Source organism: Schistocerca cancellata, chromosome 3 (assembly GCF_023864275.1).
Source record: "Schistocerca cancellata isolate TAMUIC-IGC-003103 chromosome 3, iqSchCanc2.1, whole genome shotgun sequence".
Lineage (NCBI taxonomy): Eukaryota > Metazoa > Arthropoda > Insecta > Orthoptera > Acrididae > Schistocerca > Schistocerca cancellata.
Genome location: NC_064628.1, coordinates 457,342,692 through 457,368,735, shown reverse-complemented (window position 1 = coordinate 457,368,735; position 26,044 = coordinate 457,342,692). Strand labels below are relative to the sequence as shown.

General features: G+C 39.9%; 1 protein-coding gene across 2 annotated transcripts in view; it reads right to left on the bottom strand.

The window, feature by feature from the left end:
* LOC126175229 (ubiquitin carboxyl-terminal hydrolase 10-like) overlaps positions 1 to 26,044 on the bottom strand; it is a 118,933-nt gene that overhangs the window by 86,103 nt on the left and 6,786 nt on the right. For both annotated transcript variants that reach the window (XM_049921861.1, XM_049921863.1), the window contains exon 3: positions 8,126 to 8,273. In XM_049921861.1, the coding sequence (XP_049777818.1) occupies positions 8,126 to 8,273 (148 nt within the window). The remainder of the gene's footprint in view (positions 1 to 8,125; positions 8,274 to 26,044) is intronic.

The window sequence follows — 26,044 nt, the reverse complement described above, 5'->3', positions numbered from 1 at the left end:
CTACCAAAGCACATAAATGAACTTGCTCTTAACTGAGAATAGATACAGTCAAGACTTGATTACAATTATGTATTTGTAGAAGTTGTCTACAGAGACTGGAAGTACGTAACTATGAGGGACAAATTCTCTTTTTTTTAGAAAGGCTGTCCCAGCAAATCAGTACCGAATGATAGTTTCTTGTTGAGTGTCACACCATTTGGAGACGATGTATGTACTTACACGTTAATCATGTATTCATACAACCTACATTTAAAGCATGCTGTTATGCTTTTGACATTCTGCAGGCAGTCAAACATACCATTGTTGACAGCACTGCTTAGGACGATCTTCAAACAAGGAAGCTGCCATATGAATCTGTGAGATGTTTATGTCCCTTCAGCAAGTATGTGGCCCAGTGTTTTACTATATCCTCAATATACTCGTAGTATTAATCTTGAGAGACACAACTCAGCATGTGTTCAAAAGAAAAACACCTTTTGCATGCTGCACATTAACTTTTTTTACTTATCTTGTGTACCTAGGCGGGCTTCACCTTAATTACAAGGCATCTTAAGTGTGTATCCCGAAATATCACAATTTTTTTTTTTTTTTTTTTTTGCACATATCGGTTATCTTTTGCACTTATAGGTTATCTAAAGTAGTTCACTGAGATTTTTACAATAAAGTGGACAGTGTACTTACAGATCAGCATCTAATTCATTATTTCTAAGCCAAACAGTTTTCTCTCTGGTGGCAAACTGGTTGAAAGTTGAACTTTCCTTTTTGTCACTGTTTTCAACATATAGCAATTTAAGTGCCATTTGTGTGTGTTTAGTGTCATTTGTTTCTATAAACCTGTATGTACAAATGAAAAAATTGTATGATATTTCACAACACCCAGAGAAGATACCTTGTAATTAAGGCAAAACGTGTCTCGGCGCACAAGACAAACAAAGAAAACTTAATGCGCAACATGGAAAAGACATTTTTCTTTTGAACCACTGTAATTTATATATAGCTGTTGCGGAAATCGCCAACACAAAAGACTTGTCATTATGTGTACTTCCATTACCAGAACAGACTGGCATGCCTACAGCTTGTTACAAGTTTATACAACGCTGAACAACTTAATCAGATACACCTACTGTTTTGGACAACAAGCCCTCCTGTCAGCACACTGAATGGACTAGTTCGGCATCACGATATTGGGTTGCTGGTGGCCCCCATACTGACCACCAGTGTGACATTCAAGTACACAATGCTCAAAGCACATCATTTGACTGGAGTCAGATTGTGAGCTGTCAATGAACAGTACAACCTATCTCCAAGATCACGCAGGCACTGCTCTTTACACATGCTGTATCAAGTGTGGAGGAAGTATCTCAATTCAGTAGAATCCTCTCATGTGTCTCATCTGCCTGGACAATAGACTGACATCACTGTCAATAACTGGATCATTTCAGCAGGAAGTCAAACCACAATGCAACCAGTCACTCATTAATTTTAATGTTGAACAATGACAATAACAACTGAGCATCCATATAATCTACAATTACCAGCTCCTTGCCACATGTAACAGGGTACATGCATAAGCATATGTACTGGAAGTCACTAAGTGCTTAAAGAATTGAATAAAGTCGCCTTGACTGACGAATTGCATTAAATGCCAACAGAAGGGCACAAATATGCCAAAAACCAGACAAGGAGATGCATTATATCTGTCAGCAGGACAGTAAGTGAAAATATCTTCACATGGAGGATTGAAAGGAATCCTCTTGCTGGCAAACAAAGTGGGTCATCTATTTTTGGCAAATCATGCAAATAATTTTTTTTAATGATTAAACATACAAATTTAAATGGTTGTCACCCTATGTGCCTGAAGATGAACCTCAGTGCTTTGAGAAAATGACTATTTTTAAAAAGTGATTGATAACTCTGACAGGAAAGTTTGGTTTTGCAAAAACTTTTGCAGTATTATTCTGAAATGGTTTTTGCTTTTTTTTTCCTTTCTTGTAGCTCTAGTTAAGCTCTCAACAAATTGTTTCTGTTCACAAGCCCCAGCATTTTCCTGCTCATGAACAGAGCGCTTCTAGGGGTTACTCGACATTTTTGTTTCCCACTTAATTCGTTAACTAGGAAACCTGAAATATTGATTGTGACCTTTTGTGGGCATTCATAGCCACTCGGTCCATACCTCGCAACACTACAGACAACACGCAAGATATTTACTAGTAGAAGTAGTATGAAAAGTAACTATTTCCACACAGGGAAGACTTTCGGCATGGTCGAATTCCGCTGTGAGGTTTTGTTTCCTGGTCACTTCAGCGCAAAGTGCGCATGCTATAAACTGGAAGTCAGCCACAAGTGCAAACAAACTAGAATTATGACCACTGGAAGAGCAAGGAGTGGTGCAGAGAAACACTCTTGCACGGCAGCCACCCTCCATCCATGTTATGTGTTTCTGGGAAACCATAACTAACATATGGTCACAGGGACCACTCAGCCCTTCTGATTTCAAGAGGATTGTAATCTAACTCTGTGATAGTCCAGGATTGGTCTTTTCACTCATTTCAAAATTATAAATGAAAACAACGAGCAATCCACTACACAAACCATTCAGTAACAGGTACCATGCCACTACAAAATGTTGTAAATGAGGTAGTTCAGGCCCGACCTCTACCAGTATTTAACACAACCACAGTTCAAAACACCCGCCACACAAAACTGCCATGTTTAAGGGTCCACATTATACCAACTTTTGAACTTTAGCTAGCAGAGAAATGTAGGCATTTCATTGTTCTATGCCGACTATTACACAAACATTTCAACCACCCGTAACTGGTGTGGTACCAGATACTGGACCACACTGATAGGCTGTTGTGTTTAGGCACTTTTTATTTTGCAAACATATTCTTACGCACAATCCCTTTCCAAACTGGGATGCACCACATGATGTACAATACCACTGATGGAAAACTTGTCAAATTATCGATATTTGTATGCATAGAAAAAGCTTGTTTCAAACTATATCTGATAAAACAGTTCATTTGGATACAATTTGATATGAAATAGCTATTACAAGATAATTTTGTAGTTTCTCTTTTTGAGCAGAATTAGAATCTATAATTAACATTTATCGCAAATGTAAATTTTTCAGGTCTTTACTTATTTCAAACTTGCTTACTATAAAGCTAACTGTAACATCTGGAGGGAAGATTGGAGGTGAGAGAGTGATGGGAGAGAAAGTGAAACAGTAGTTTTGGGACAGCAGGTGTGTGATCTCTGAGGAGTGAGAAAAAGAAATTATACAGGAGGATGCAGATGCTAGCTGCAGGACCAGTTGTCCTTGCATCTCATTAGGACAGGAAGATTGGTTGAACACAGAATAGCTTAGAAATGAAGTCGTTGACTCATTCACAAAAACAGAGCAAGGGGGCTACAACACATCTCATCCAAGGTGAGGAGAATCAATAAAATCAGAACAATACACATAAAAATATGCCAATTAAACCTCTATATACTGCAAAAAATGGGGGAAAAGGAGGAGTAAAAATGTATGGCAGCTGAATGGTGGCAAATAAAAATGCTGTGGAGCAATGGCAAACCTGGCAGAACATGGGGACAGAACAAAGAGGGAAGATGGACATTCTGATAGAGAGAAGCGAAGTGGAGCCCAACGCAGCTGAGGGAAGGCAGTGGGCAGGTGAGGGCCCCAAAAAGAGGAGCAGGGAAAGAGCGGATAGCAATGGCACAGGAAACCAGGAGCTGGGACCACCAAATGAAAAAGGGGGGGGGGGGGGGGGGGATGCCAGTGTCAACCAGAAGACTATTCACAGGGATAGTGCGAAAGGCACTGGTGACCTAACAGATACCACTATGGTCGACCATGCCCAAGGGGAGCAACAGCAGAGCCATCAGCTAGACAACCCTAGTCCAGGGAGGACAGAACTAAGATGTGAAAAAGGTGGAAAAAAACTCAAATGATCAGCACCCCAAGAAGTGTGGGCAGGGAAGCTGCGTTATTGGAAACAGCCAAACTTCAGAAGGCACATATGGGGCAACAAAGCAAGCTTACTACCAAACAGAAGACTCAAGTAACAGAACTGGGGGACCAAGTCAGGCACTAGGTGTTGAGGTAGAGCTCTGGATCAAGGTGAATCATACTTTGGCAACATAAATGCACATTTCAAGGGAGAGAATTGAAAACTGCATAAGATTCTGTGTAGGACGGCAGAATGGAGCTGTCACTCCACACAGGCCACTGAGTGGGAAATAGCCCAGATACAGAAGTCACTGACATACAGAGCAGGGGTGAACAACAGTCTGACAGAGGCCACAAATCTCGCGAGAGAGCGAGAAGGACGACTCATTGCTGCGCTCTTATAATTTATAAATTAAGGATGTCTCAGCAGTACAAGAACGGTCATGACTGACACCTCAAGTGACGGGCACCAATCCTGCAATGAATACACATCTGTTCAGCAGGGAGTGTAGGTCACTGTACGCAGCATGTGAGTAGGCAAAACCGGTTTGTCCATAAACAGTACAGCCATCAGCGTATACCATTTCTCAAAATGCATCAAGGATGGCCAGGACCAGGTGGCGCAAAACCTTGGGGTCAACAGTTTTTTAGTCCAATGATACGCCAAAACACATCCAAGAACAGTGTTCATAATACGGGGTATACACACAACCACTCCTTGACAAGCGCTGACAGTGGGGGAAGTTGGAGTTCAGAACAGACAACTGTATGTGAAATGTGATGGTGAGTCCAGTCCTGGGCCGCTGCTGTGGGAGGTGGATTGCCCCACCAGGAAAAACGTAAGCAGGGAAGCATCGAAAGTGTACTGCATAGTTGAGCCGCAGCTGGCAACTGACATGTAGTGGAGGGACTTCCAGCTTCCATGATTGGGCTGTTCACAGCATGGTCTGAAATGCACCTGTTGCAAGCTAGGCCCAACAGTGGTGTATCAAATCCAGCATCTGCAATGCTGAGCCATATGGCAGACTCCCTTAATCGATATGAGACAGGAGCAGAGTTTTGTAAGGCCACCAAAGTGTAGAGCTGTCTGTGCCTCAGCTGATGTTACTGGGCAGCAAAGAGTATTAAAGAGTGACCAGCACATTTGCTGACGTTGGTGAAGATGGGGGTGCCATGTTAACACCACATTCAGCAACTGGTTGTCAATAGAGTTTTGGTTGTGGATAGGAAATACATCAGAATTGCAAGACACAGATATTGGCGGCTGGAAAATGGAAAACATTGACAGCCTAGTACATTATCTTTTGTATGGCACCCTGCAGTCAACATTCAGCAAAACCCACAATGGAGGAGCAACAGTAAATACAGGAACAATGATAGTCGGCATAAGGAGATGGTGACACTGTAGACCTCACAGTTGCAGCTAGACATTTTGATAGCCACTAGAAAAAGGGGTGCACTCAATACAGAGCACTGCAGTACCCCATTCCCTCTTCTCCTTGGATAACTGCAGTGTTTGCAAGGGTTTGTCTTCATAGTTTCAGGGACAGAGGAGGAATGTGAAACCCTACCACCAGCAGAATCCTGGGAGGGGAGCATCCCAAAGGACCCCTTCCTGGTGAGATGCCGGAGGAGGGCATTGTTTCACCAGCTGGGTGTTGGGGATCAACATCTCCATTAGTTGGTGAGTCATCACTTCGAAAGTGGGTGTAGGTAAAACAGTAGGAGGGGGGGGGGGGGGGGGGGGGGGGGCGCCCTAGCCACCAGGGGAGCAGTGTAATAGAATGGTCCCAAAGACCCAACACAGAAGGCATGTGGGTGAGGGTACTGTCGCCAGAGAGGACAACGATGATGATGATGATGATGATGATGATGTACCTGTAGCCGTAGCAAAGACTGTCATCATATGTACAGGATGTAATCAATCTTATTTCTTCTTGGGCTTCTGATACACTAATCAGTTAAGCATTTTGTATTTCTTGGATTTTCTTTTCTCTTTGGAAGACTGTGATGTCTGGTGAACAGATCGTAAGAGCAGGTGGACAGCACAAGGTGAATTCGTGTGCAACTGACATCAACAGTTCCCACCAGACAGGAGTGGCATCAGAATGAGGAAACAAGTGCAAAAATCTCATGCATTTGAAGCGCTACATGTGAGGGGGGACACAGGATTTCAAAACACATTAACACACTATCTCCTTGACCTTTTTCAAAATTGCTGATATTTCCCCAAACCTGTCCTCAAAGTGCTCAACAATGAATAATGGTTTTTGCTGCCGAAAATGACTCCCTGTCAGTCATAGAGCAAACTACGTATTGCAGGTAGTATCCCTCCCCTTGCTTCTTAGCCTATTTTCCTTCCACAGCACATTCACAGAAAGAAACATTTTTCGTTCATATCTCTCCATCTTGCAGTAATTCTTTACTTCAGAAGAGACCACTGGGACCATGCTGTCACCTGCGGAACGTTCAATATAACTTTGTGAAATACCCTGTAACTGCTTCTTTGCAACTTAGTGCAGTGGAGAGACTGGAAGATTACCACTGCTCACTTTTCATTTTGCAAATCTATGAAGTACGGAAGTGCACCACAATTCAATGACCTATCTTTTCTCATGCTTCAAACAGCCAACCCCTCCTTCCAACCTATTACATCCCCCCGAATACAATTTATCCTGTAATACGGTTCTACTGTACTCACATGCAGTACACACGTTCAATATTTGGTCTTATCCACTTCATTTGACAAATATCAGTTTTATACCAATGGTACACCATTTTTAATAATCTGAGATTTTTCTATCTCTGGCAACACGGAAACTATTAGTCCTGAAGAAAAAATAGGAACTTTTATACTGGAAATTTAATGCAGTTCAATTTTTTATTGGAAAACATTTTCACTAGAAGCTGAGGTTTTCGAAACATTGAAGAAAAACCTAAAAGTGACCTTTACAAGCCCCCCCCCCCCTCCCATGCTCACACCCCACCAGTCAGTGTTTTTAGTATATTGTTTGTAACACTCCCTCTACCACTGTACAAAAATTTGCGACTATACAGATTCCCCCCCCCCCCCAGATGACAGTGTTTGGTCTTCACTGAAAGGCTAAAGCGCAGCTGTCTTGAAGTGGCACAGGTATTAGAAGGAAAGAATTGGCACAGAAATCAGAGTCTAGTTTCCCAAAGACAATGATTTCATTTCCTAGCTGCTATCACCAGTTGGTTGTTACAGGTGACAAATTTCTATGACATGCGAATACAAATTTTGTTTCATTCTGTGAAAAGTCTCAATCCTTTATTTTATGAGTGAATTGAAATAGAAGAAGTTGTAGGTACACAATGATATGTGTGTATATTATTGTTATTATAGTTTATCACTGTATTTTTATTTACTCTATACCACCAATGACTTTCTCTATTTCATTTGCTCCACAACAGTAATAGTCACTTTCAAGCTAATAATCCCAAATCAGACCTGTGGTATCATATCCCTCTGATAACCCAGCCACACACATCATACAATAATACCAAGAGGCATAATGAATAAAAAATAGTATTATTAAGAAATTGTGTACTGACTGCAAGTTACAACTCCTTGTTAAGTGTTTTAAATCTGCTATATAAAAATTTCATACTATTGTGTATCTTAATTTCAAAATCTGAATGTACAAAACTGACAACTGTTTTACAGTAAGTGATAAAAACTCAAAGTCAAGTAAGAAAAATTATTGCCAGCTTAAAACTGCGCGCTAGGTGCAACATGCCTGCAGCTTTGTCTTTCTCATGGATAGCAATGTACTGTCTCAGCACACCTTATGGCATAACTCACAGCCTGCCAACAGACGGCATGGCAGACTGAACTTTTATACTCTTCACCCTTGCACTAACGTTCTTCACATGGTGGCAATACTCAAGGTTTGGTTCCTCACCTATGACAATATTTTAACATAATCCCACTAAGGACCAACAGTAATACCATCTAATAGGTGAAATCCTGTGATGACTTATCACAAGGACAATATCAGATTTTACAAAGGAAGTATGCATAAGCCTTAAATCCTCTCCTTTCACTAAGTGTTTACATCTTATACGTGCAAATAAATCTTAATGAAATAATCTGTAATGATCAAAATTGATGAACACTATTTAAATTTCGTGGTTGCATACCATAATGCTGTGGTGTGTTGTCAGTATGACATTCATATTCTGGAGTATCCCAGGGTAATTGTAGGCTCGGATCTGCACTGTAAAGCACTTGGTGTAAATGTTTCCGTTCATCTTCATCTATGTCCGTCAGGTCAAGGAATTTAAACTCCTGTAAAAATTAAAATGTATTCAAAAAGAAACTTCCCAACTGCTACTCATTATTCATTTAATTTAATCAGAAAAGATAGAAATAATTAAAGCAAAACATTAGGAATAATGGGAAGCATATTGCTTAAATATATTTCAGTCTGTTGCAGAGAAATTCATGATACTTCTTACAAGATTTCTTTTTTATAAAATATTTATGAAAACGACCATTAAGAAATCGAAAATTCTGCTCTCACCCATCTTCACATTGAAAAGTAAAACAGAATGCTTATTTGAATTTGGTAAAAGTTCACTTACAGTGTCCACAGCTGTTGCATTGCGTGCCGATATTGATAACAACTCTTACGATGAACAATGGGAACTGAATACGGCGAATCGTTAAGTCGGTTCATGGTAACCAATCAGAATGCTCTTTCATAATTTCCTACCATTCATAAATAAAGGAGCTGGTATTTTGTTCTATTAGGTTGGAATTTACCGTATTTACTCGAATCTAAGCCGCACTTTTTTTCCGGTTTTTGTAATCCAAAAAACCGCCTGCGGCTTAGAATCGCGCGGAAGTTCTGAAAAAGTAAGCGGAAGTTCTGAAAAATGTTGGTGGGTGGCACCACAACTAACTTCTGCCGTCGAATATATGTAGCGCTACACATGCATGCTTTGCACGCACAAAGATAAATACTGGCGCCAAAACCTCTGCGTCAGTAAACAAAAAGGGTGGAAGACGAGCTTTTTTCTCCGCCTCGAGTTTCGACCACTGCATTTTCATACATTATCCAACGAAGGAAATACAAATTTCGTATTGTTCATCTTCGAATGTAGCAGCATTTCAATGTACTACAAAAATCCGACTGGCAAGACTGTTTGGGATGTTTGTCAATACGGGAAACTCTACGTTCTGAATTTTTTCCTACCTGTGAGAAGAGATAGTTGCTAATAGAAACTTTTATGAATTGTGAATCACATGCAGTATTCTCTTCACCATAAGAATAATACGAATATAAACATTTTAGTCATGTATTCTTTCGTGTTTGCAGCTATCTCATTTAAATCCTGTCTGCCTAATTAACTATGAAACTAGAGTGAGACAACAGCAAATGCGGAAGAATACACATATCATGTCACGTTTATATTCGTATTATTCTTATGCCTAATAGTGATACAGTCAGAAATGAAGCACAGCAATTGACTAGATTTTTGATCTAAGATGGCTCTAATTTCGGCGCAGAATGTAATGTACTAAAAGAGGTGTCTGCAAAGATTTTGAAACGGAGAAAAATTTTCGCTAAACTCTCGTTCAGAACATCTTCTATCATACGCAGTCTATTATTTAGAGAACGGCACTTATCAGATCAAAGAAAAATAAGCAATCAATTCAAACCAGACGAAGCACGTGAAAAAGGAAGGGTACCGGACGGAGCACCTGACGCATAGCAATGGCTACCTGGTAAAGCTTAACTGCTAAGCTTATGACTTGAACCAAACTGCTGTAGCTGTATCATCATTCATTCACCCTAAATTATGTCTCATATTATAATGGACCAACTTTGTTTCGATTTGGAGGTGCGGCCTAAAACTTTTCTCTCACCTTGAATTTCGGGTCTCGAATTTCAGGTGCGGCTTAGATTCGGGAAAATTTTTATTCCTTGATTTAGAGTCTCATTTTTCAGGTGCGGCTTAGATTCGAGTAAATACGGTAATCGCATTGTCCAGATCTTCAGCAGAATCAGACATACAAGTAGATTATTGCACTGACGAATATTTATTTCAGGCTACCCTAAACATTAATCTATTACGGCAAACATATTTTTTGTTGGGATTCGTTGACTTTGACAACTCACAAGCAAATTGTCATATTCCAACCCAACCTAGGTCTCCAGTAATACTACAAGATAGCTAGTTAACAAATCTAGTTTCCTTCCATTCGCATTTGTTGGCTTCTCCAACTCTCTCGCAAATTGTCACATTCCAACCTAACTGAGGCTTTGGACTGTGCTATTTGTAAGCGAGCCAGTCGATCTAGTTTTCAATTCATAATAACCCGACAAAGTTATTCTGGCTCTTTCCATATTGACAAATATAATCAATTCTTATCTCACACTGCAATGACCTACATCAACAAATTACCAACATCGGCACACAATGCAAGAGCAATGACACAGTAAGTTCACTTTAGCCTTTAACTTTTTTTATTGTTATAATATTGAATATAAATGGAGTCATCACTTTCTTACATGGCACAGCCTATAATTTGGTCAATAGTTACAAGTACCGTATTTACCCGAATCTAAGCCGCACTCGAATCTAAGCCGCACCTGAAAAATGAGACTCGAAACAAAGGAAAAAAAGATTTCCCGAATCTAAGCCGCACCTGAAATTTGAGACTCTAAATTCAAGGGGAGATAAAAGTTTTAGGCCTCACCTCCAAATCGAAACAAAGTTGGTCCATTGTAATATGAGACACAATTTAGGTCGAATGAATGACGATACAGCTACAGTAGTTTGGTTCGAGTCTTAAGCTTTACCAGGTAGCCATTGCTATGCGTCAGGTGCTCCGTCCGTATTTATACGGGTACCCTTCCTTTTTCACGTGCTTCGTCTGGTTTGAATCGATTGCTTATTTTGTTTGATCTGATAAGTGCCGTTTTCTCTGTTATAGGTGTTTACGTCACTCTAAGCTGAAAATGCATCACTGTACTGTGTCATGCATTGTTTGTCGCATTCTGATAGTGCGTGTTTACGGCCTGTCGCCGTTCGCGGCATGGCTTGCTTTTGTGCGCGCTACCGCCGCTTACAACTAAAAAGAGGCGAATCGTCTCATTAGCGAAGCAATGTCAAGAGACTGCTATTTGTTGTTACTTACACTGCTGCTTTCTTTGAGAATGATCAACAAGAACCAAATAATAGGCTGCGTATGATAGAACATGTTCTGAACGAGAGTTAGGCGAAAATTTTTCTCCATTTGAAAATCTTTGCGGCCGCTTCTTTAGTACATCAAATTCTGCACAGAAATTAGAGTCATCTTAGATTTAAAAATCTAGTCAGTTGCCGTGGTTCATTTCTGACTGTATCACTATTAGGCTAAGAATAATACGAATATAAACAGACACGATAAGTGTATTCTTCCGCGTTTGCTGTTGTCTCACTCTAGTTTCGTAGTTTATTAGGCAGACAGGATTTAAATGAGATAGCAACAAACACGGAAGAACACATGGCAAAATGTTTATATTCGTATTATTCTTATGGTGAATGGTGAAGAGAATACTGCTTGTGATTCACATTTCATCAGGTTACTATTAGCAACCATCTCTTCTCACAGGTAGGAAAAAATTCAGAACGTGGAGTTGGGCATATTGAAAAACATCCCAAACAGTCTTGCCAGCCGGATTTTCGTAGTACATTGAAATTCTAATACATTCGAAGATGAACAATACGGAATTTGTATTTACTTCGTTGGATAATGTATGAAAATGCAGTGGTCGAAACTCGGGGCGGGGAAAAAAAAGCTCGTCTTCCACCTTTTTTTTATTTATTTACTGACGCAGAGGTTTTGGCGCCAGTATTTATCTTTGTGCCTAAGAAGCATGTCTGTGTAGCGCTACATATATTCGACGGCAGAAGTTAGTTGTGGCGGCACCTACCAACATTTTTCAGAACTTCCGCTTGCTTTGCACTCGATTCTAAGCCGCAGGCAGTTTTTTGGATTACAAAAACTGGAAAAAAAGTGCGGCTTAGATTCGAGTAAATACGGTATGTCCCCAAACAAAGAAACAAAAGCCCTCTAATAAATTATAAGAAAGAACTGATCTAAATTATACATTGTTTTTGATTATTCAAATAACACTAGATTAAGATTTTAATGTTCTAGCTCCTGCACTACAAAATCACAATATATGGATGTAATATTTAAACCAGTCAGAATGTAGTGGAGGGGGGGATCTTTGAATCATGTTCCAGGAAAGAACTTGCACCTCAGCTGCCAATAATAACGCAATATAAAAATTTCATATAGGTAAGAAGGGTTGAATGTGGAGCATTACAGTGGCAGCTTTTAACAAATAAAGAAGGCAACAGCAAATAGGTAGCTTTCCTGAAACTTTTTACTACTATTTCAATTGTGTGGAACTGTCATCAAACATCAATATCAGCATATGGGCTTCACAAAGCGTAGGCCTAATGATGAAAATGAGTCATGTCATCTCATGACTGACTACTCTGATTTAGTTTCATGGAACTAGCAGTTAATGGCACGAATTAGCATGACATGCTGCAGCTGTATCTAATAATTATAGTAAAATATGGCAACTCCAGGGGGAAAGAGCGCTACTCGCCACAAAGATGACACATTGCCTTGCAGACAAGCACAACAAAAAGAGTTCTACACATTTAGTTTTCAGCCAAAGCTGAACAACTGAGAGAAAATTTGGAATACATTTCACATAAATTTTCTCAGCATGTTATGGTCTTAGGTGGAGATTTCAATTTACCAGATATAGACTGGGACACTCAGATGTTTAGGACGGGTGGTAGGGACAGAGCATCGAGTGACATTATACTGAGTGCACTATCCGAAAATTACCTCGAGCAATTAAACAGAGAACCGACTCGTGGAGATAACATCTTGGACCTACTGATAACAAACAGACCCGAACTTTTCGACTCTGTAAGTGCAGAACAGGGAATCAGTGATCATAAGGCCGTTGCAGCATCCCTGAATATGGAAGTTAATAGGAATATAAAAAAAAGGGAGGAAGGTTTATCTGTTTAGCAAGAGTAATAGAAGGCAGATTTCAGACTACCTAACAGATCAAAACGAAAATTTCTGTTCCGACACTGACAATGTTGAGTGTTTATGGAAAAAGTTCAAGGCAATCGTAAAATGCGTTTTAGACAGGTACGTGCCGAGCAAAACTGTGAGGGACGGGAAAAACCCACCGTGGTACAACAACAAAGTTAGGAAACTACTGCGAAAGCAAAGAGAGCTTCACTCCAAGTTTAAACGCAGCCAAAACCTCTCAGACAAACAGAAGCTAAACGATGTCAAAGTTAGCGTAAGGAGGGCTATGCGTGAAGCGTTCAGTGAATTCGAAAGTAAAATACTAGGTACCGACTTGACAGAAAATCCTAGGAAGTTCTGGTCTTACGTTAAATCAGTAAGTGGCTCGAAACATCATGTCCAGACACTCCGGGATGATGATGGCATTGAAACAGAGGATGACAAGCGTAAAGCTGAAATACTAAACACCTTTTTCCAAAGCTGTTTCACAGAGGAAGACCGCACTGCAGTTCCTTCTCTAAATCCTCGCACCAACGAAAAAATGGCTGACATTGAAATAAGTGTCCAAGGAATAGAAAAGCAACTGGAATCACTCAACAGAGGAAAGTCCACTGGACCTGACAGGATACCAATTCGATTCTACACAGAGTACGCGAAAGAACTTGCCCCCCTTCTAACAGCCGTGTACCGCAAGTCTCTAGAGGAACAGAAGGTTCCAAATGATTGGAAAAGAGCACAGGTAGTCCCAGTCTTCAAGAAGGGTCGTCGAGCAGATGCGCAAAACTATAGACCTATCTCTCTGACGTCGATCTGTTGTAGAATTTTAGAACATGAGTATCATGTCGTTTTTGGAAACTCAGAATCTACTATGTAGGAATCAACATGGATTCCGGAAACAGCGATCGTGTGAAACCCAACTCGCTTTATTTGTTCATGAAACCCAGAAAATATTAGATACAGGCTCCCAGGTAGATGCCATTTTCCTTGACTTCCGGAAGGCGTTCGATACAGTTCCGCACTGTCGCCTGATAAACAAAGTAAGAGCCTACGGAATATCAGACCAGCTGTGTGGCTGGATTGAAGAGTTTTTAGCAAACAGAACACAGCATGTTGTTCTCAATGGAGAGACATCTACAGACGTTAAAGTAACCTCTGGCGTGCCACAGGGGAGTGTTATGGGACCATTGCTTTTCACAATATATATAAATGACCTAGTAGATAGTGTCGGAAGTTCCATGCGGCTTTTCGCGGATGATGCTGTAGTATACAGAGAAGTTGCAGCATTAGAAAATTGTAGCGAAATGCAGGAAAATCTGCAGCGGATAGGCACTTGGTGCAGGGAGTGGCAACTGACCCTTAACATAGACAAATGTAATGTATTGCGAATACATAGAAAGAAGGATCCTTTATTGTATGATTATATGATAGCGGAACAAACACTGGTAGCAGTTACTTCTGTAAAATATCTGGGAGTATGCGTGCGGAACGATTTGAAGTGGAATGATCATATAAAATTAATTGTTGGTAAGGCGGGTACCAGGTTGAGATTCATTGGGAGAGTCCTTAGAAAATGTAGTCCATCAACAAAGGAGGTGGCTTACAAAACACTCGTTCGACCTATACTTGAGTATTGCTCATCAGTGTGGGATCCGTACCAGATCGGGTTGACGGAGGAGATAGAGAAGATCCAAAGAAGAGCGGCGCGTTTTGTCACAGGGTTATTTGGTAACCGTGATAGCGTTACGGAGATGTTTAACAAACTCAAGTGGCAGACTCTGCAAGAGAGGCGCTCTGCATCGCGGTGTAGCTTGCTCGCCAGGTTTCGAGAGGGTGCGTTTCTGGATGAGGTATCGAATATATTGCTTCCCCCTACTTATACCTCCCGAGGAGATCACGAATGTAAAATTAGAGAGATTAGAGCGCGCACAGAGGCTTTCAGACAGTCGTTCTTCCCGCGAACCATACGCGACTGGAACAGGAAAGGGAGATAATGACAGTGGCATGTAAAGTGCCCTCCGCCACACACCGTTGGGTGGCTTGCGGAGTATAAATGTAGATGTAGATGTAGCTTTGTTCAGAATAGAAAAAACACACACACACACACACACACACACACACACACACACACACACACACACACACACTAACTGGGATCCACACCTCATAAACACATGACCACAATTAGGACCAGAATGCCGGACACCTCTATTTCCAACATATAGAATATGAAGACCACAATGCCACTACACAAATACATCTGCAAACAAAGATATGAATGATACAAAATATTTCAGCCCAGCAATAAAATAAAACTAATGGGAGAAGCGCAAGAAGTATGGGGTTTAGGATAAGGACAAATATACAAAATATGAATAATGTCACCATTGCAAAACAATCATAAAATAACACACAAATTCTAAAGAACAAACCAAATTTAAAAAAAAACACACAATTAGAATCTGATATTTCATTTGACCTATACAGCATAAACAAAAACAATGATTTTCTTAGGAGAAGAAAAACTTCTTAGCCAAGATCACAGTAAAACACTGTATTGTGCATGACCAGTTTTAGTAAAACTATGTTACCATCATCAGATCTTCACATAGGTTATTATAAACATCTTGTGCCACAAGCACACAAAATCTTTCCACTAAATCTCCATATGCACAACTTAGGACACAAATGAAGTGTTGGTACATCAAACATAAAAGTTAAAATTACTATGTACACAAATCGCCACAACATTGCATCCATATGATACATCATGCCTACTAGGGTGCACAAAGACTGCTTGTCTAGTAGGTGATTTGTGTACATAGTAATTTAAACTCTAACTTTTCACGTGTCATTCTTGTCATCCGACATGCAGCTGGACATTTAATGGAAAAATTGTGTGTGCATCTGGCACAAGATGTTTATAATAACCTGTTTGAAGATGTGATGTCATCAAAAGTATCCGGACACGTGGCTGAAAATGACTTACAAGTTCTTGGCTTCCTCCATCGGTAATGCTGGAATTTACTATGGTGTTGGCCCACCCTTAGCCTTGATGACAGCTTCCACTCTCACAGGCATATGTTCAACCAGGTGCTGAAAGGTTTCTTGGGGAATGGCAGACATTCTTCATAGATAGCTGCACTGTGGAGAGTATCGATGTTGGTCAGTGAGGCCTGGCACAAAGTTGGCGTTCCAACACATCCCAAAGGTGTTCTATATGATTCAGGTCACGACTCAGTGTAGGCCAGTCCATTATTACAGGGATGTTACTGTCAAGGCCCCAGGAGTAGACAGTATTCCATTAGAACTACTGACGGCCTTGGGAGAGCCAGTCCTGACAAAACTCTACCATCTGGTGAGCAAGATGTATGAGACAGGCGAAATACCCTCCGACTTCAAGAAGAATATAATAATTCCAATCCCAAGGAAAGCAGGTGTTGACAGATGTGAAAAGTACCGAACTATCAGTTTAATAAGTCACAGCTGCAAAATACTAACGCGAATTCTTTACAGATGAATGGAAAAACTGATAGAAGCCGACCTCGGAGAAGATCAGTTTGGATTCCGTACAAATGTTGAAACACGTGAGGCAATACTGACCCTACGACTTATCTTAGAAGAAAGATTAAGGAAAGGCAAACCTACGTTTCTAGCATTTGTAGACTTAGAGAAAGCTTTTGACAATGTTGACTGGAATACTCTCTTTCAAATTCTAAAGGAGGCAGGGGTAAAATACAGGGAGCGCAAGGCTATTTACAATTTGTACAGAAACCAGATGGCAGTTTAATAGTCGAAGGGCATGAAAGGGAAGCAATGGTTGGGAAGGGAGTGAGAGGGTTGTAGCCTGTCCTCTATGCTATTCAATCTGTATATTGAGCAAGCAGTACAGGAAACAAAAGAAAAATTCGGAGTAGGTATTAAAATCCATGGAGAAGAAATAAAAACTTTGAGGTTCGCCGATGACATTGTAATTCTGTCAGAGACATCAAAGGACTTGGAAGAGCAGTTTAACAGAATGGACAGTGTCTTGAAAGGAGGGTATAAGATGAACATCAACAAAAGCAAAACGAGGGCAATGGAATGTAGTTGAATTAAGTCGGGTGATGCTGAGGAAATTAGATTAGGAAATGAGACACTTAAAGTAGTAAAGGATTTTTGCTATTTGGGGAGCAAAATAACTGAAGATGGTGGAAGTAGAGAGAATATAAAATGTAGACTGGCAATGGCAAGGAAAGCGTTTCTGAACAAGAGAAATTTGTTAACATTGAGTATAGATTAAAGAGTCAGGAAGTCGTTTCTGAAAGTATTTGTATGGAGTGTAGCCATGTACGGAAGTGAAACACAGATGATAAATAGTTTGGACAAGAAGAGAATAGAAGCTTTTGAAATGTGGTGGTACAGAAGAACGCTGAAGATTAGATGGGTAGATCACATACCATGTGTTAACTGTAAGACGGCAGAGTTGTGAGGGGAGAGGAGCCATTGGGGGTGGGGGGAGAGGAGACAAGACACACCTACCAGTTGCAGTGCTGGCACTACAAATTTGCGCATCATTCTTACACGAAAGCAGACAAAAGGCTTGGAAGTAAAACTCGCTTTAAATGTTGTTCGTAAACGAAACTGAAATCGTCATTGTACATTACAAAAATATATATATATTTAAAAAGAAAGATGATGAGACTTACCAAACAAAAGCGCTGGCAGGTCAATAGACACACAAACAAACACAAACATACACACAAAATTCTAGCTTTCGCAACCAACGGTTGCCTCGTCAGGAAAGAGGGAAGGAGAAGGAAAGACAAAAGGATATGGGTTTTAAGGGAGAGGGTAAGGAGTCATTCCAATCCCGGGAGCGGAAAGACTTACCTTAGGGGGAAAAAAGGACAGGTATACACTCGCACACACACACACATATATCCATCCGCATATACACAGACACAAGCAGACATTTGTAAAGGCAAAGAGTTTTCATATAAATGAATGTATGATTGTTTGTCTACTATGCACTCACAAACCATTCATCCAATTGCAATGAAACTTTGGTGAGTTTTTCTCCGAACACACGAAAAGCATAATGGACGATGTTTCAACAGTCAGGTCATTGTAGCATGCGTAGCGCAATTGATTCGGTAAAGGGATGTCAGGCAGCGGACACGGGTTCGATTCCCACTGCTCACAATTTATTTTCTTTTTCCATTTTATTTCATTCTCCGCAATGTTAAACTATTAATTATAAAATTTAAATATACTTAAACAGGTCATATAGTATATATACCATCATTTGCCCAATATTCTTCTTCTGTTTCTTTAACTTTCTTGCAATATTCCTTCCAATCATTCGCAGTAACCAACTGGAAAGCTGCGTCCATAAGATTCAGCATGTTTGTGGCAGCCAAGTCCCCCGATATGTTGTGCTCCCTAACATGCCCTTTTATCTTTGCCCATGCTAATTCTATTGCGTTTAAGTCACAGTTGTAAGTTGGCGAGCTAACGACCTGGTGGCCTTTGCTTTCAGCCAACAGGTTTACAGCAAGAGACTTCTCAGCTGGCTTATTCGCTCGTACTTATGCATACAGCTCGTCCTTCCTCATACTCTCATCACATGGGGATATTTCTGCATTGCAGCCACTCCAGCATTCGAACTTTCGTTTCAAACTTCGTTGGAGTTCTCTCTGTTTGCCTGTTATGGTAAGAAGCGTTATCCATAACTATTACTGAATTAGGTGGGAGATTTGGCAGTACCTTCTCTCCGAACCACTTCACAAAGTTTGCCGAATTCATCTGCCCGCGATAATCGCCCTTTGTCGACTTTGCCCAGAACATAAGTTGCCCTCCCTTGACGAACCCATTATTGGATCCGACACTTGCAACTATCAGTCTTCTCGATGAGCTCCCCCATGCAGTGACACCAACGACACTCTCTTCACGTAAGTCACCCTTCCTCTGCCAACATTTATTAAATGTTAAGTTATTATAGATCCACGATTCATCGAGATAAAATATTTCTCTGCCTGCTTCCCTGAAGTTCCTCATGTCAACAATGAAACGAGATTGCCAGTGCACAATGTCTGGATGATCTAACAACACATTCCTCTTGTTTTCCACCTTACGCCATATGAATCCCATAGACAAAAGTACTTTTCTCAGTGAGACAATACTCCACTTCCAGCCTATTATGCCGTGCAAACCTGGAAGCAGTGTTTGCAGGCTCGGCACAATCTTTCGCACTGAATAAAATTCCGCTATCGTGTCGTGAATGACACGCTGGTTGAAATCATCGATCATTACTTCGATTTCTCCATTTCTTTTCCTAAGTTAAAAGAGAGAGAGAAAGATTTATAAGAAAATGCCTTCTGCACTGCATGTATTTTTTTTTTTAATTTGGAAATGTACTGTAATATGAATGTGTTTCGAAATAATACAGTAACCAGTGGTGTTTCCATACAAAGCAATACGGTAGCAAGGAAAAATGAAATATAAGGTAATTCGGACGAAATAGGGGGCTCCTTGAAAGTGATCGCAAACAAAATATTTGAAATGGATACTCACCTTTTCTTGCCAGGTGTTTGTGGTGATACGCCAGGATGATTCTTGGAAAACTGTCTGAATCTTCCAATGCTACGCAAGCTTTGTCCTGTGTATGTAGCAGCAGCTCTCACTGAAGATTTGTAAATGGGGTGAAGCAATTTTTTCTGCTCCCTTTCCCTTTCGCAGCATTCAATCAACATAATTTTGCAAGCATCGCTACGTAATACTGGTTTCCTTCTCGCTACATAATACTGGTTTCCTTCTAACCATGGGCCTACCGGTAGGGGTTGTTGGCAACTCCCGAGATAGGCCAGCAACTGCCTCTTCACTCATTTTGATAATGTTTAGCACAACTACACAATAAAAACACGCAGAACAGTACAGCGCAAAACAATAACGAAGCAGACGACAATGGCTACCTTGTACAACACAGTCAGCTACATAATGTTAGCAGCAGCCTAAACTACGTGCCTACCGAAGCCTCCCGACGTTTAACGACTTCTACCGATTCAGGACTAGGGAGAGGTCTGCCATCCAAAAGTTTACACACTGTAACTAATGAGGAGGTATTGAATAGAATTGGGGAGAAGAGAAATTTGTGGCACAACTTGACTACAAGAAGGGAATGGCTGGTAGGACATGTTCTGAGGCATCAAGGGATCACCAATTTAGTATTGGAGGGCAGCGTGGAGGGTAAAAATCGTAAAGGGAGACCAAGAGATGAATACACTAAGCAGATTTAGAAGGATGTAGGTTGCAGTAAGTACTAGGAGATGAAGAAGCTTGCACAGGATAGAGTAGCATGGACAGCTGCATCAAACCTGTCTCAGGACTGAAGACCACAACAACATACTGTCATGTAACCACTCCGCCACTGGCCACGCATTATGAACAGGCGCTCGATCGTGTTGAAAGAAGCAATCGCCATCCCCGAATAGCTATTCAACAGTGGGAAGCAAGAAGGTGCTTAAAACATCAATGTAGGCCTGTGCTGTGATAGCGCCCCACAAAACAAGGGGTGCAAAGCCCTCTCCATGAAAAACATGACCACACCATAACATCACCGCCTCCGAATTTTACGATAGGCAGTACACATGCTGCGGAGCACCCGATTCTGCTCTCTCACGATGTCTAATGACTACTGACTGAGGTCTCTGATATGGAGTACATGGCAGCACAATGCACCTAATGTGAAAAACTTATGTTTTTGAGGGTGTCCGGATGCTTTCGATCACATAGTGTAGTTTATACTGAAACCAGTCATCCGCAATAAAGTGTTTTATTGGGATCTTGGCTAAGAGGTTTTTTTTTCTCCTAAGGAAGTAAATACAGATTGCCCCTTCATACTCAGTATGAGCAAACTAATGAAAATAATGATAACAGACTTGTCTATAAACACACACACACACACACACACACACACACACACACACACACGAGTGCGCACGCGCGCGCGCGCGCACTCACACACGTGCCATAAAAATTATTGCGAATGTCACTTGACTTGCATAGTTTAAATGAAGGCAGCAGTACCACAAACCTCCAACCCAACTATAAAAACCAGTGGGTCACCCCAAAGTTCCCTTGACCTACATAGGTCAAATAGCCCATGATAGCAAGAATCCACAACTACCAGAACCACAGATTGGGAATTATCAATTAATAATATTCCATTATCAGTAACAATTTTTTTTAATTGCCCTCTAATGGTTTTTGGAGATACAACTCCATTTTCAGGAGCTGTACGGCTATAATGGGCATTACATCTGATTCAATTTTTCACCTTAAAGTAATGGAACAACACATCCATTAGGCTTAATGAGAAACTAGATTGTATTTACTATTATTCCAATTTAGATAATAGTAAACCCAACACTCCATCATATTATTGTAACATAGGTTATATATTCAGTGTCTGAGTCATGTAACACCATGATAAACAGGTTAAATAGCTTCAAAATGTAAGTGTAAACAGAAGTTTTTCACCAACACAGAACACGAAAGTTTGTGTGGTCAAATGCAGGTAATATTTTACTAGAACGAAAGTGCTGGCAGGTTGATAGACACACAAACATACACACAAAATTCAAGCTTTCGCAACCAACGGTTGCTTCGTCAGGAAAGAGGGAAGGAGAGGGGAAAGACTAAAGGATGTGGGTTTTAAAACCTCCCACCTTACTATCTTAGTACCTGCAGTGGATTCTGATACAATTTGGAAATCCTGTGTGATGGTCTGGATAGATGTCTGCCTGCTACACATTTAGACCCTCTTCAACTGTCAGCAGTCTCTGTCAGTCAACAGACGAGGTCGGCCTGTACGCTTTTGTGCTGCACGTGTCCCTTCACGTTTCCACTCCACTATCACAGCAGAAACACTGGACCTAAGGATGTTTAGGAGTGTGGGAGTCTCGCATACAGATGTATGATACAAGTGACACCCAATCACCTGACCACATTCAAAGTCCTTAGGTTCTGCGCAGCACCCCATTCTGCTCCCTCACAATGTCTAATTACTACTGAGGTCACTGATATGGAGTACCTGGCAGTAGGTGGCAGCACAATGCACCTAATATGAAAAACTTATGTTTTTGGGGATATCCGCATACTTTTGATCACACAGTGTATGTCTTGCACACCTGATGGAAGACTGTCTTCGCTGGCTCTCCCAAGGCAGTCAGTAGTTCTGACAGAATGTCATCTACTCCAGGAGCCTTGTTTCAACTTAGGTCTTTCAGTGCTCTGTCGAATTACTCTCTCAGCATCACATCTCTTATCATCTACGTCCTCTTCCATTTCTATAATACTGCCTTGAAGATCACTTCCCTTGTACAGACCCTCTACACACACCTTTCAAGCTTTCCCTTCTTTGCCTAGGACCGGTTTTCCATTTCGTTCTTGGTATTCACACAGCTTCTTCTCTTTCCTCCAAAGGCCTCTTTAAATTTTCCTGTGGGAAGAATCTATCTTTCTCCTAGTCAAATACATTTCTAGATTCTGGGTCATTCCATATCAAATCACCCAATAAAAAATAAATTTTACACCCGCCTCCTTAAGATTTTCATGAAATTTTGCTCAAATGATTCTAATACCATCCTGACAACACCTGCAATTTTTTTTTTTTTGCTGTATCTCTTATAGTTTTTTTTATAAATTTTTAAAGTTTTTATGTTTTGCGTTTTCCGAACCTTCGGAAATGGTAAATTTAATTTGTATTCAAAACTTTAAAATTGCTTATCTTAAAAACTCTTTTAGATAACATCATGAATTTTTGCAGCAAGTTTATTTTATATATATATATATATATATATATAATAGAGGGAAACATTCCACGTGGGAAAAATATATTTAAAAAGAAAGATGATGAGACTTACCCAACAAAAGTGCTGGCAGGTCGATAGACACACAAATAAACACAAACATACACACAAAACTCTAGCTTTCGCAACCAAAGGTTGCCTCGTCAGGAAAGAGGGAAGGAGAAGGAAAGACAAAAGGATATGGGTTTTAAGGGAGAGGGTAAGGAGTCATTCCAATCCCGGGAGCGGAAAGACTTACCTTAGGGGGAAAAAAGGACAGGTATACACTCGCACACACACACATATCCATCCATACATACAAGACACAAGACACAAGCAGACATTTGTTATGTCTCCTAGGCCATCTTCTCTTTCAGGCCAATAAAATGATGCAGCTGGTCCTGAAGGATGTAGAAATAGAATTTCTGCATCTTCTTCATCATGTCTGCTTGTGTCTTGTATGTATGGATGGATATGTGTGTGTGTGCGCGAGTGTATACCTGTCCTTTTTTCCCCCTAAGGTAAGTCTTTCCGCTCCCGGGATTGGAATGACTCCTTACCCTCTCCCTTAAAACCCATATCCTTTTGTCTTTCCTTCTCCTTCCCTCTTTCCTGACGAGGCAACCTTTGGTTGCGAAAGCTAGAGTTTTGTGTGTATGTTTGTGTTTATTTGTGTGTCTATCGACCTGCCAGCGCTTTTGTTGGGTAAGTCTCATCATCTTTCTTTTTAAATATATATATATATATATATATATATATATATATATATATATATATATATATATATATATATGAAGATAAAAATGATACTATTAAAATATATTAATATTTTCTATGGAAAAAAATGTATATATTTTTTTTCTTTTTTTAACGGATGTTTTGTTTTATAAGAATTGCAATATCTAGAGTCTCAGATCTGATAGAATGCTCAAATTTGTTTTAATTTACTCTTAAAACATATAGGCTACTTGATAAAACAAAAATAATGATGGCTTTTTAACATGTTTATTAATTATAGTAGATTACATTAGAATTATGTACAAAGATAGTGTACTTATGACACTTACGTATAACCCAACTGATTGCTTGAAACATTGAATTTTTTGAGTAATTTTGTCTTTTTAATAAACATTAATGCTGATTCAAATTGATTTTCCACTTCAAGAGCTTTCAGTTATTTTGATACAGTCTTTTTTGAAGTAATAGATTCTTCCAGTGCCGCTTGATTGAGGTGCATCTACTACACAGACTATGTGCTCCAAAGGCACTATGCAAGAATCTTCTCTTTCAGGCCAATAAAATGATGCAGCTGGTCCTGAAGGATGTAGAAATAGAATTTCTGCATCTTCTTCATCATTGAATATTGTTTTTACCAGTCCAAAGTACCAGTTACCATCATAATTTGCAGCCACATAGCTATTTATGGATGGTTCAACACGAACCCAATCAGAAGAAGAATGGAAAGAAAAGACTAAGAAGGGTTTTACACTATCTGTAGTCCTTCTAATTTCAAAGTTGGTTGTTGGAAGTGGTTTGAAGTTTTGAAAACTTCTTGTTCCAGGAATGGTTCGAGTTGCTGAAAAACGTTTTTCTAGTTTTAACCGTAGCAAACCAGCTTCTTTTTTGTTAATAAAGTGAAAATGAATGTTTTCAGTATTTTTTTCACAAAACTTTTACACATCGATTGCTGTCATCATTTGTTCTTCGTCTGAAAGCTGTAGACTCGCTTTCCTTAAAATCCTTTTAATAGTTCCTCCTAGGCCATCACAAATTGACTTCCCATGACTTGTTGCAAAAAAAGAGTGTTGGGCCTTCAAATTAAAGTCTCTCAAGTGTTCAGTCAAATTTTTAAAACTGTTTCTATTTTTGTACTGCCCAGCACAACCATCTGTAAAGTAGTAAACTGAGTCAATGTCAGTATAATGTAATGACAGCCACTTCGTAATTTCCTTTTGTACAAAGTTAACAAAACCAGTGTCACTAATAAAACAGTGGTTGGAAACAAAAACATTGTTTTCCTCATTTCTTAGAAAAACTCCAACTGGGTGTAGAGTACAACCACCTCTATTCCAGTGGTAACTTTGGATCTCATTTTGTATAACAAAGGAATAATTTTCACTGAAATCCATCACAGTAATTGCTGTTTTGGGTGGTGGGTCTTCTTTCAATCTTTTAAAGGCTGCTGATTGGGATTTTGCTATAAACGAGTGCGGGGTGAGCTTTTCCAATGACCTAACCAATAAAGAAATGTAGTCTTCAACACTGATAGACTCTTTGATCATTTCTGCCCTGTCTGTGTTAACCCACTGACTGATTACAATTTCTTCTTCTAAATCATAATCTTCACTTAGTTTTTCAGTTAAGTACTCAGTTAGTGCAGTATTTGCAGGACAGCTGTCGCAATGATGTAGCATGCAGTTTTGGTTTTCCGTGTTGCATACAAGCATCTTAATTAGGTCTTTATAAGATTCTTCAATTTTCACAGCATCCAGTAATAGTTTCTGGTGGATACTGCATACAAATACAGTGTGTGCGCCTGCTGCACCAGCAAGGATACACGATTTAGGTATCAAGAAACAAAATTTTGAAAATCCTACTTCTACCTCTGGATTCTCCCATTTGAAAGAATAATAGAGTTCTCTCAAGTTACACAAAATGAGTCCTTTTTGCATGTACACATTTTTTTTTTGAACACTTACTTTGTCTTTTGTTCGAGGTAGCACTCTGGAACTTTCATCCTTTTCATAAAAATCTGTTACAAGTCTTACTGTATTTTCAGAAAGAGTTTTACCTTTTTTTGGACCAGGCGTTTCCAAAATACCCTTTTCAGATTTTAGCTTTCTAGCTTGTCACACCATGTACTCACTTACATTAAATTCTTTCATCACTTTATTTCGACTCCAAGAATCTGGAGCCAAGGTCAGAATCTGGAGTTTTCTAGACCTCCCAACAGATGAAATCTTCTCTTTCATAAGAGAAATCGTTACATCAAAATCCTTTGCTTTTTCAACCACACTTGTATCTTCATCATCATCAGAACTTGGTGCATCATATTTTAATGCTTTTGAAACCGCCTTTTTTTTGCAGTCTTTTCAATACTGCTAACCTTCCTTTAAAAATAAGACCCTTTACTTTGTTCTGACAAGCCATGAAGCTTTATCGGTGTTAAAC